Here is a 12,387-nt window from a genome sequence, read left to right on the forward strand (position 1 = left end):
ATCCAGCATGTCGGGATTGAGTAAATAAATGATTCCAGCTATCTCATTTAAATTTTACTACCCTCACCAAATGCTAGTCTGCCTGTGTTTCCCCCCCAGATTTCACTCAGTAACTTTATGATGGCTGCAAGGACATTGTTTTCAGGATTAAAAGCCTGTGACTTCCACGCATTGTGTATTTTCATCACAGGGGCCAACGCCAAGCTGCGCTACCAGATCACATCTGGCAACAAAGGTGGCGTTTTTGACATTGAGCCAGAAGTGGGGACCATCTTTATCGCGCAGCCGCTCGACTACGAGCAGCAAAAGAGATACAAGCTGCTGGTGCTGGCCTCCGACGGGAAGTGGGAAGACTACGCAGCTGTGGTGGTTAATGTGGTTAATAAGAACGACGAGGCGCCGGTGTTCTCTATGAACGAGTATTATGGATCGGTGACGGAGGAGCTGGACGGGTCACCTGTGTTTGTGCTACAGGTGAGCAGCTGAGATGATTGCAGCTCAGGAGCGTTACGCCACAGGTTTCTCCTTTAATTACTGTCATTAATCTGCAGATCTTTAATTAAGTTTGAAGATCTCTTTTTAAATCAACAACACCTCAGCCTTTTTCCAGTGACTCCACATGCTGCTGTTGTTGCTTACTACTCATTTCATTTGTGAATTAGTTCTCACATAAAGAGGATTCCCATAGATTTGAATGGTTTTGGTTTCAGTGTAAGAACCACTATCTCAATATTAATGGATGTAGTTGCTTTAATCCTTTTAATTACTCATATTTTGTCGTTTATTCACAACTGTACCATGAAAGATGAAATCGTTTGTGCTGACTTTGCCGCCTCCCTGATGCCTTTAGGTCACAGGCACCACAAACTCAGACTCGCCATATTTTTACCGAAGATAAAGATTTCCCACCCCAGGGAATCCTAAAATGTGCAATATATTTTATATTGCCAGGCAGTCGTTAATGATTCATCATAATATCTATACAACTGAAACATTTCATATTCCTGCATAATGGAAAATAAAAGATCATTTTAAACAATAGCTTAATAGAACGCAGAGACCCAGTAATGTGTCTTTTCTCCTCAAAGACGAAAATGAACAAAAGAATAAATGCTTAAATCTCCGTCACAGCATCTTAATCTGGGAATTTATGGATGTATCAGGCCATGTTAAGTCTGTGTATAACACACATCAACACATCAGAAAGAGAACTGGTTTGATTGACCCACAAGCAAGCTCAAGGTTAGAAAAACACCAGACACACACACACACACACACACCTCAGGAAGATGTGTGAATAATCCCACTGTGGAGCATCTTGGATCGGTTTCACAGGTTTTTCAAAATTCGCATAACAAAGGTTTTAATGAATGTCCTTTCTCTCCTTGAGGGATATCCACACAATCTAAGGAAGTAAAAGTCTGTGGCTTAAATCACATCACCAGCATATCTATCTCGGGAGGAAATCCTCTCCCGGAAGCAAACCTACTGCTTCACCTGATGAAGTTTTGGCCTTGTCAGAGAGTCTGCATCTCATTATCTCGTTTCCCTTCAATTATGTCCGCCCTAACAGTATCGCCAAGGTGATCGATCTTGTATGTGAATGAACCTTCAACAAAATCCAGTAGTTCAGGTGGTCAGAATCATTTGGGTGTCCAGATGGAATAAATGTGCCTGAACAGAAGTCGTTAATTTCAGTTAGGTGGTTGAGCAAAACACTTCCACAGGCGGCTATAGAGAAGAAATTAGAGAAATTAAAAAAGGAAAAAGTTGAAAAGCCACGAGAAGAAGCGTCTTTAATTATGGAGGATGGCCGAATGAATGTGTCTGTTTGGTAAGATGTCTCTTTCTGCTCAGGTGACAGCCACTGACCCGGACAAAGACGCAGACCAGGGGGCCATTCGCTATTCCATCCATGGCCAAGGGGCCGAATCCCACTTCATGATTAATGACATCACAGGGGAGATGTATGCCCAGCGGACAATGGACCGAGAGGACCGTGCCGTCTGGCGTTTTGTCGTCATGGCAACGGACGAAGCGGGCGAGGGACTTACCGGCTTCACCGACGTTATTATAAACGTATGGGACATCAATGACAACGCTCCCACCTTCTCCTGCGCGCCGGATAATTGCCTCAGCAGCGTGGTGGAGAACTCCCCTCCTGGCACATTCGTAGTGGAAATGACAGCGATAGACCTCGATGATGCGGCCGTGGGGCAGAACGCCATCCTCACCTACCGGATTACCGAAAATGCGCGCGGCGTAAACAATGTTGACCTTTTTGCGATGGATTCTAGCACCGGCACCATATCTGTGGCAGCAGAGGGTCTGGACCGAGAGTTTACTGAGACCCATGAAGTGGTGGTAGAGGCTCGAGACGGTGGGGGGATGACGGGGACAGCGACGGTCACTGTTGTGGTAACGGACATGAACGACCACGTGCCGAAGTTTAGAGAGGAGTGGTGCGGTGCCAACATACCTGAGAACTCTAATTTGGATGCGTCCATCCTGGAGTTGAGCGCCGTGGACCCCGACACTGGCACGTACGCACAGTTGGCCTTCAGCGTGGTTGCAGGGGACCCAGAGCAAAGCTTCTACATGGTCAGCCACAGGCTCGAGCAGACCGGCACTCTGAGACTGAAGAAAAAAGTGGATTTTGAAAAGCCGGGGGAGCAGCGTTTTAATCTCACTGTCAGAGTGGAAGACTCGGACTTCTACAGCCTCATCCACTGTGTGGTTCTAGTAGAGGATGTGAATGATAATCCCCCTGTGTTTGTCCAAAGCTCCCACCTGCTGTCCCCTTTGCCTGAGAATGTAGCAGTGGGAACCAGCATCATTCAGGTAGTGGCCAGTGACTCTGACTCTGGCTTGAACGGGGACGTTTTGTACAGCATTCTTCCCGAGTCTGACCCCTACCAACATTTTACTGTCAGCCGAGCCGGCGTGGTCACAGTTGCCAGGCCGCTGGACAGGGAGGCAGTGGAGGGTTATGAGCTCGTAGTCATGGCGACCGACCGGGGCACGCCAGCGTTGACTGGCAGCGTCACGGTCCAATTGTCGATACTGGACGTGAATGACAACGGACCAGAGCTGGAGTCGGCCTACACCCCTGTGCTGTGGGAGAACAGCCCGGCGCCTCAAGTGGTCTGGCTCAATCACAGCTCGTCCCTGCTGCACGTTGTGGACAGAGACTCCCCAGAGCACGGAGCCCCCTTCTCCCTCTCTCTGCCCTCGCCATACACCATTGATTTCCACCTACAGGATCACGGGAACGGCTCCGCCACGCTAACGGCCCTGCGCAGATTTGACAGGGAACGGCAAAGTGAATTCCACTTGCCTGTGATTATGATTGACAGCGGCCATCCTCCAATGACAGCCACGCATACGCTGACTATCACGGTGGGGGACCAGAATGATAACGCACATCAGGCAGGAGAGAAGGACGTCTACGTTCACAGCCGCAAGGGTAAGTTGTTCCCTCCCTTTTAATTCCATTCGCTTTGCAACTTCCTTTTCCTGCAGAGTTTCCCGCAGAACATGCAGAACTGAGAAACTCGGGGGCTGAAAGGAAAAGTTTTCCCTCCAGTACCGGCTCAGCATTGTCTGGAATTCTTAATTGAGCTCTTCCCCTCACATTGGCACAGTGTTTTTGTTATGGTAATGTCATTGTCGACGCCTCCTCAGAACTTCCCTCCCATGTAAACCCTTACCAGTGCTCTTAACATGACAACATGATAAGGACCATGACACTGTTGGATGTTGTACCTTCCAGGTGTCTCGTTTCGGAATGTACCCGCCGCAGTCTCACCATTATTTTGACCACACACTCCGCTAAATGGCAGCTTTGGTAATGGTGGAAAACAGGAGCAACGTGACTCATGCAGGCTGAGATTGTTTACCCAGCTGCAGCACTCTGGCACTGCAAGTCGATAATAACATAATCCATACTGCGATAGCCCCGCTTCTTTAAGCTCTACACTCTCTGAAGTGGAGCACTGAGAGCCTATTCATTTCAGCAGTGGGGCTCCACAGTTATGAGCATAATAAGTAGAACAGAACACAGGAATGCAAGATAAGGGGAAGAGGGGGGACAAAAAGATAAGTGTTGGCATCAGCAGATTCCAACCAGACGGAATCAATGTATGTGTGTGTGTGTGTGCGTGCATCTGTGTGCGCGCGCATCTGTGTGTGTGTGTGTGTGTGTTTGTGTGTTTACCTTCAACAGGAAGGTTGGCCAATGCGGCACTGGGGAAGGTGTATGCCCCAGATCCAGATGACTGGGACAACAAGACCTATACTTTGGAGACAAGTGCAGCCAAGTAAGAACACTCAGTTAAGTGTATGTAATTTCCCCCCGAAAACCTGCTGAGCTGTAGCTACAAATGTGCAGCATAAGTGGAAGTGCTGAACAGTTATTTCCTGGCCATAGAAACAGAAACAGAAAACGGCCGTCTACTATCTTGACTGACTTATCTTGACAATCTCGCCTCTCTATTATCGTTTCACCCGCGACACGCTTAACAGGCACCTCCCTTCATCTTAGACCTAATTCATCCGCTTCTAATACAGCAAAAGTGTTTCCGAGGGGACTTTAATCATGGCCGCCGACAGTGATTGCCGCTCCGGAAAATGAATTTGGATGCAAACAAACTGAGCGGTTGCAGTCCACCTTTATAATCCCCCCCACACACACACGATGAGGCCATACGGCGACGGCTCGGCTCCCTCGGGGACTTTGTGCGCCTATTCAATATTCACAACCTCCAGATCAGATTAGAAGCAGCAATTGCATATTTGTTTTATTCATACACATTCTGACAGTTACTATGACAACTATCAACGCACTTTCTTGTCCTTTTTTCTCTGCTAATTCTTTAGAATTCATTTGCATTCACTTCCTGTTGGGTTAAGCCCAGGTAGCGCTGACCCGTTCTCTTCTTGTCTGTCAGCCATCTGGCGTTCCTTTTGAACTAGAGCTCGGAAACAAAACATCGCCCCTCATCTTGTTTCCTTTCTCTTCTCTTCCGTGTGAGACGTTGCCAATGACTGAAAGCCTCTGTCCTGTTTCCTCTCAGATACTTCGGCTTGAACCAGAGCTCGGGGTCGCTGTTCATGCGGCAGAACACTCCGGCGGGCAGCTACTGGCTACGAGTAGGGGTGTCTGATGGGGTGTGGCCTGATGTCATGTCAGGGGTCAGAGTTCATGTCAGAGACCTGGAGGAAAAGGCCATCCTGTCTTCAGCCTCGCTGCGGTTGACTGGTAATACCTCACCTGATGACTTTACACTTCAGGGGTCAGCAGTCACACAGGTCTTCTGTTCCCGGTCTTCCCTGAAGTTCATCATCATCATCATCATCATCATCATCATCATCATCTGTGCCTCTGCATTAATTCAAAGACAATGAGACTAGAAATTAGCAAACGTTTCAGTTTTTAATTTGGATTCCTTGTCTCAGGCATCTTTCAAGACGGGAAAGCAAAGTCTTTGTCCTCGCGTCTATAATTGTTAACTTCTTCTGACGCCTATGTTGTCAGAGACAGCATATGCCACAGGCTTGAATAAATTGGTACTTTTCATTGGATGATTATCAGCTTGTCAATCCACTTAACAGTGAAATAATAGGCTGTCAGGGGACGCTTCTGCGCCTGCATTATTTAGCATTTCTAAGCATTGTAAAGCAAAGCCTTTTATACATGTTAGTAATGCTTTTCCTTCTTCTCCTTCAAATCTCTGAAGCGTGTGTTCTTCTGTCAGTCTCGCCGAGCACAACGGACTCACAAAGGTCAATTTAGAAGTGTCAGGTAAAGTCCTTGACATTTAAGAAGCCATGGACAGAGTGGAAGGCTATTATGGGATGCCTCCCACTCCAAAACATTATCATTTTTGAAGATTATTATTGGAAAAATTGTTGCGGTCCTTAAATATTTTTCTACAAGCTGCGGTAAATAAGTAAAGAGGATTTAATGGTTATTTGACTACATCATGACTCTTTCACCTTATGGATGGAGGCATCAGAGAGGAAATTGATCAGTGGAAAGAGACGTGCTAATGGAATCCGGAGTGGAGATGCTTTGATCAACTCTGTAGTTGTCATTGACGAGTCTGTATTTTCTCATCGCCCCACTCTGTCTGTCTCCTGTAGGCATTACGGCCCGAGATTTTATCGACTCCCACGCTGAGGGGAAGAGCCGGCTGGAGACGTTCTGGGATTTCCTGTCCGAATCCCTGTCTGTCAGACCAGGGGGTATCAACATTTTCAGCATCGCAGACAGAGATGAGAGGGCTGTGGACATCCACTTCTCTGTGCTAACTGATAGTGACTACCTGCACCCAGAGAAACTGCACGCTGTCCTGGCTGCACATAAAAAGAAGGTAGTATATACCAACTTGTCTGATAGATAGAGATCAATGCTCGTACATCAAGTGATACACTGAGGGGGCTTGAGGGAAGAGATAACAGAGGCTTTTATCTGCCCTTTTATTTTCCCCACCAAGTTCCTGTCTGTTTACAGCCCTGCCCTGCCATGTCTCATCGTCGCTAACATTCATTTCTTGACTATCTCCTTTCTGTTTTACACATTACAGTTCCATCAACTTCTGAGTCTTCCAAGACCCCTGCAGTTGTTTGCCATGCACAATCTTTTCTGTAGCACACAGTCCTTTTTCTTTTGCAAGTTTTACCCCGTGTGCCAGCAAAAGTGTCACCAAGAAACTTTGCAGGTACAAATCCTTGACTCTTGCATCTTGACAATTACAGTGACTCCTATTCGTGTCTCCCTCTTCTCTCTCTCTCTCTCTCCCCCCCCCACCCCCCTTCTCTGTTCCCTTTTCTGGCTCTGTGCAGCTGCAGTCGGCGCTGCGTGTGAATGTGAGCCAGGTGCAGGTGGATGAGTGCGTGTGTGCAGACTGCAGGGCAGCCGGCGGATGCTCCACACATTTAAGCATCAGCGACTCCCCCACCCTGGTGGATTCAGGTGCTTTATCCCTGGTGTCAGTGAAGGTGATATCCACGGCGGTCTGCGGCTGTGCTGCCAGGGAAGCGACCCATCAGCCGTGCTCCTCCTACCCCAGCAGCCCCTGCCTCAATGGTGGAACCTGCATCGACACCCAGAACGGTTACAGGTGAGATATGCCCAGAGTTACCGGAGGAGAGGAGTGATTGTATTTCCAGGAAGACTAGAAACGGAAGAGCTAATAAATCACTGGGAATGGTAATAGGACATTCCTAAGGTGCTGCAGCCTTTCTTTATCTGTTGGAAGCTCTGGAGTGACGTCTCTGAAAATGAGGCCCAGAATTGCTAACGCTGCCCCACATGAGAAATAATTCCTCCTTCACCTTTCACTTGACCTGACTTGCTTGAGCTGCTCTGGTGTGTTGATGTGTCACCTGAACATAGAAGAGTAGGTCCAGAGTGAACAGGATCTTTGGTCAGTTTGTCTAGAAATACCTTCTGAAAAGAGAACCTGGTCAGTCAACGAGCTTCAATTTTAATTCTCCAACAAGTCACATTGTTAGGATGTTGAATCTTAAAACCTTAATGGTAACACAGTAAATATAAAGACCTTAATAGCCATAATGTATATGCAGTGTAGGTCCCTGTGGAGGTTCTATCACAGCACAGAGCATTTTATTTATTCTCTAACTAATCCCCAGATTAAGGAAATATAGGCCATGTGGATTAGTACAACTTTGTCCCCTTCTGTGTTCACAACTTTTAAAAATCTCCGTAAATTCCGTTTACATGAACATGAAAGTTTGTCAAAGGCAGAATCGGGCAGAGGGAGGACGTACAGAACCTTATTTTTAGTTATATTTCATCCCCCAAAAACTGTCTCTGCTCCGGTTGATGTACACATTGTTGGGAGAAAACCGTGTACCGCAAGATGAATATCTCCCCCTATGCGCTATATAGTATGTGCCCTCATGTGAATGCAGTACAAGCACAAAGAATCCAATTTTGGGTTCTATCCAGTGCAGAAGGAGCTTAACAGGCGCTCCCAGACAGCAGCTGATCAGATGTCGTCAGTCAGGAGCGAGGGGGGGAAACATGCCCTGCACTTCCTGATTTGGACTTACGTTATTCTTGCGAGTCACATGAAAGAGAAGTGAAAGAGTGAGGCGCAGCGCTTCATGAGTGCATATGTATGCATAAGGCTACTCTGTCTAAGCCGCTCCTTGGCTGCATGTGGATCAGTATTCTTGACATGTGTTGGTCCTCTGCAGAATAAACAGCGTTCGGAAAAGAAACAGCCTCGAACAGCCTCGGCACACAGAGCCCTCCTCAGACACTGCATGAAAATAGATGGCTTTGACATTATCAGCAAAGCCAGCTTGTCTCACATGCCTGCAGTGAAGGGGACAGGATGAGATTAGCCAGTTGCCTCCATTCCCATCATCACAATGATGAAGAGCAGTTGTTCATCACTGCATAGATCTCTTCCTTGATGTGACGGCGCACGGTTATTAGTAATTACCATTACCATTGTAAACACACACACACAGACAAGAAAGGCATGGAAAACATGTATTCATTTTCATTTGAAATTTCTGCAAGAGCGGTGATCCTTAACACTCCGGCTCTTAGTAGATAAGTGCAAGAAAAGGAAATGCACAGATATCACATAATATAAATATAAATGAAGTATTAGTGTGCGTGTGTGTGTGTGTGTGTGTGTGCGGATGGCATAATAAAGTAGAAAAAGTCTTGAGAAATCGGTGGTGGTTTGGTGCATAAAAAGTGAGAGAAATAGAATTAATTATCTCCTGACAAAAGAGATGGGATGTGCAGGGCATGAACGCTCTCCAGAGGGCTCCGCTCAGGCAGCCGCAGATAAAGAATTGAGAAATCTAATGCTGTGTTCATACCTAATTGATTTAATGGGGGATCGGCTGTTCCCGGGCTACGTGATTTATGCAAACAATTGATTGATAAATGCTTTGCTATAGTCGTGTCCAGTGTGTATGAGCCGAGGCGAAAAAACCTCCGCCGGCTCCGTGTCCAAACTCAAACCGTGATCAATTCTTTCCACCCGCGTTTGGCTTTGAATGGCTCCCATTTCTCATATCTTTGGTACAGGTGCCGTTGCCCCCCGCAGCTTGAGGGTCCAGAGTGTCAGCAGACGAGACTTGGTTTCCTTGGCAACGGCTATGCCTGGTTTCCCCCCATAAGGCCGTGCTTTGATAGCCATCTTTCAGTGGAGTTTATGACGGAGGAAGACGACGGATTGCTGCTGTATGCCGGCCCACTGGCCTCTCTGCTGCCCGGGGATGCTGAGGACTACATTGCCATAGGTAAAGAATGAGTCAGTATAATTAGATGGCTGCCATGGGGCCTCTAGGACTGTATTGCACTACAGCTTGGAGTTTAATTTTGTGTGTTTAATTGCTAGGTGGCTAATCAGATATACAGGGCAAATTTTGTCTGTTAGTCTACTGCTTAGGCATCTGAACACTCCGTCTACCAAAGAAGCCAAAGTGCCGTAAGTGGCAAAGCAGTGGACTTAATGTAGTGCTACATGGGTAACCCTGTTTCAAGGCTTAATACGTGTGTAATGTTGCACCGAGCACCATAAGGAATTCTGTTTTTGCATTCCCCCACCCTGTACAACAAAACTGATCCAGCTGCTGAACTCTGCCTGGTGAAGAGTTTGCTCAAAGGACACAGCAGTAGGGTTTATTCTGTTGAACTGTGGTGAAAATTGCATTAAAACACCAGAATGCCTCGTTCACTAACGTCTATGCTGATCAAAAGGAACAAGGCAGATCATCAGACACGCCAGTAAATAAGACATCCTGTGTTTCAGAATCTTATTATGTTAGTTACAATTCAGTCATGCAGGCTTTGACTTCATTGTTAATAGTGATTTTGAGTTAGTTGCCAGGAATATTCTGCTATCCTAGTCTAGGATACAAATTTTCAAAAGTTCAATAATAATGATGATGTACAATGTAAACTTACCCTGACATCTGGTTTACAATGTCAAGCATATGAAATGAATAGATTTGAGATAACATTTATTTTCTCTTCTTCTTTCTCTTCTAAAAAAATGTTTTAAAGGCTCCGTTGAAGGGATTTGTATTTCATCATTTAACATCACTTTTCTGACAGGTTGAATAGAACATGTTGAAGTGCTTTAGACTTTATCGTCATGATGAAGTGGTTCAGACACTGCAAGAATCATCATCATCATCACCACAATCATCATCATCATCACATAATTCAACTTGAGACTTGACTTTGAACTGTTCAAAAGACGGGGAAATAGTTGGTGGTGATGATGATGATGATCACGACTGGATGAGTTTAATAATAAATCCAGCCTAGTCTTTTTGAAAAGTCTCTCTGTAACAGAATCACACCCCAGACTGAATCAATTGAAATATTAGATGATTTGCCCGTCCTGAGGTATTTTCATTGATCTTTCTTGTAGCTCTCTCACACTTTTCTATCACATTGTTTCTGTCACGTCATTCAGATCCTTTTTTTATATTGCGGCTGTGTCACATTGTCATCTACTGTTTTCGTTGATATATGTTTGTTTTGAGTTTCAGTTCTTTCACATGCCTCTTGGGCTTTTTCCATCTCGCCTGCACTAAGTAGATTATGTGTGGTATACGGAGTTATTTGTGCGTGTGTGTGCGTGTGCGTGTGTGTGTGTGTGTGTGTGTGTGTGTGTGTGTGTGTGTGTGTGTGTGTGTGTGTGTGTGTGTGTGTGTGTGTGTGTGTGTGTGTGTGTGTGTGTGTGTGTGTGTGTGTGTGTGTGTGTGTGTGTGTGTGTGTGTGTGTGTGCGCAGTGCATTTCATCATCTTCTCCTGCACTCTGCCTCTACATCTTAAAGATTTCCAAACTTTCTCTAGGTAATGACCTTAATATACTCCAGAGTTGCTCAGGTTAACGCCGACCTTCCTCTTCCTCAGAGCTCATTGGCGGGTCACCCAGTCTGAAAATTAACCACGGCTCTGGGACTCTGGTCCTTCAGTTGACAAAGAACGCCGGCGTGGCTGACAGACGCTGGCATCGCCTTGACGTGAGGAGTAACAGTAAAGTAAGAAAACTAAGACTCATCTCCTCCCCCTTCTCCCCTGTTCACAGAAAAGAAGTCTGATTAAAATGTATGGCGTGATTCAAATTGAGTTTGATGTAACCTTCTCTGACCAGTGAAAAGGTCAGGGAAAATATGCATACATCCAAACTTGTAGCAGGGATGAACTGTCTCTCTTCTGTTCCCCAATTAAAAGGAAGTGCGCTTCACTCTTGATCGATGCTCCAGTGCGATTGTCATGGAGACGGAGGGTGTTGACTCTTGGGCGATGACGGAGGACCGCTCCTCTTGCGAAATCCGAGGGGTCACGCCAAATAGGGACAGGTAAGATCAGCGGTAAACATTTGATCAACGCTGCAAAATTGACTCCTTTTTGGCTAAACAGTGTTTATTGACAATGCTTCTTAAATGGGCACTAAAAGATTAGAGTCTCACAATAGAGGTGGGGCCATAAAAGTGATATTAACCACTAAATTGCACCCTTGAGTTAGTCCAAACAATTAGCGAGGTTTACCTGGAGAATCAGGCACAGTCATTAATCAAAGTCACAGCAGGTAATAAAAACAGACACAGTTTTAAGTAAACATTGTGCAGTTTCTCAGGGAAACTGCTCCTCCGGGGGAAACAAACTGTTGAAATAATCCTTAGATATAATCCTTAAAAAGCGTTCTGTAGGGAGCTCAAACAAGGAAGTACTCGCCTCACCATGCTGCCTGCTCTGCGTCTGCAAAAGGCTGACAATCACGGCTGAAGCTTATGCATCCGGTGCTCATCAGTCATCTTAATTAACCTACAATAGGCTCATGCAATCTGCCCGTTACTTTACCGACCGTGTTGGAACATTAAATTTGATCATATGACTGGATTTCAAACTGTGAGTTATTGGCAGTTGGGAACCTTAGGCCCTGGAGGAAAACATCTGGAGTCAAATATCACTGAACTTAACTTCAAAATAAAGATGAAAACACTGTCAGTGACCTAGTTTTGACAGTTTTTCCCCCCAAAAAATCATTATATTTTGTAAGATCATCAGAGTATCACTTTGAACGTATGGACGACTGGTTTTTATATCGCACGCTTCGTTGGATAATGTGTTGGGGTTTATGATGTTCGACAACATCTGGGTTTTCGTCATTGCCATTCATTTGTACAACTTTTAAGAAATCAACCTTCACAGATGTTAGTTCTAAGAACCATTTGAAGGCCACAGTACGCTTCATCCGCCACTCCTGTCAGAGAGTCGGGAGGTGGTGGAGTTAAACGTGAGTCTGCAGTCGCACTGCAATGACTTTGGCATTCATGGAAACACAGTCATTTGCATGTTTGTGGTTTCTTTCCCAT

The 12,387-nt window shown here is 45.8% G+C and overlaps 1 protein-coding gene across 1 annotated transcript in view; it reads left to right on the plus strand.

The window, feature by feature from the left end:
* Positions 1-12,387, plus strand: part of LOC142989952 (neural-cadherin-like) — a 73,988-nt gene that overhangs the window by 45,214 nt on the left and 16,387 nt on the right. The window contains exons 17-25 of the mRNA XM_076139673.1: positions 191-474; positions 1,858-3,466; positions 4,226-4,319; positions 5,076-5,260; positions 6,145-6,374; positions 6,847-7,124; positions 9,080-9,294; positions 10,922-11,049; positions 11,243-11,370. Of these exons, the coding sequence (XP_075995788.1) occupies positions 191-474; positions 1,858-3,466; positions 4,226-4,319; positions 5,076-5,260; positions 6,145-6,374; positions 6,847-7,124; positions 9,080-9,294; positions 10,922-11,049; positions 11,243-11,370 (3,151 nt within the window). The remainder of the gene's footprint in view (positions 1-190; positions 475-1,857; positions 3,467-4,225; positions 4,320-5,075; positions 5,261-6,144; positions 6,375-6,846; positions 7,125-9,079; positions 9,295-10,921; positions 11,050-11,242; positions 11,371-12,387) is intronic.

Source organism: Genypterus blacodes, unplaced genomic scaffold (assembly GCF_046128005.1).
Source record: "Genypterus blacodes isolate CSIRO-AG114 ecotype Tasmania unplaced genomic scaffold, CSIRO-AGI_Gbla_v1 ptg000015l_1, whole genome shotgun sequence".
Classification (NCBI taxonomy): Eukaryota; Metazoa; Chordata; class Actinopteri; order Ophidiiformes; family Ophidiidae; genus Genypterus; species Genypterus blacodes.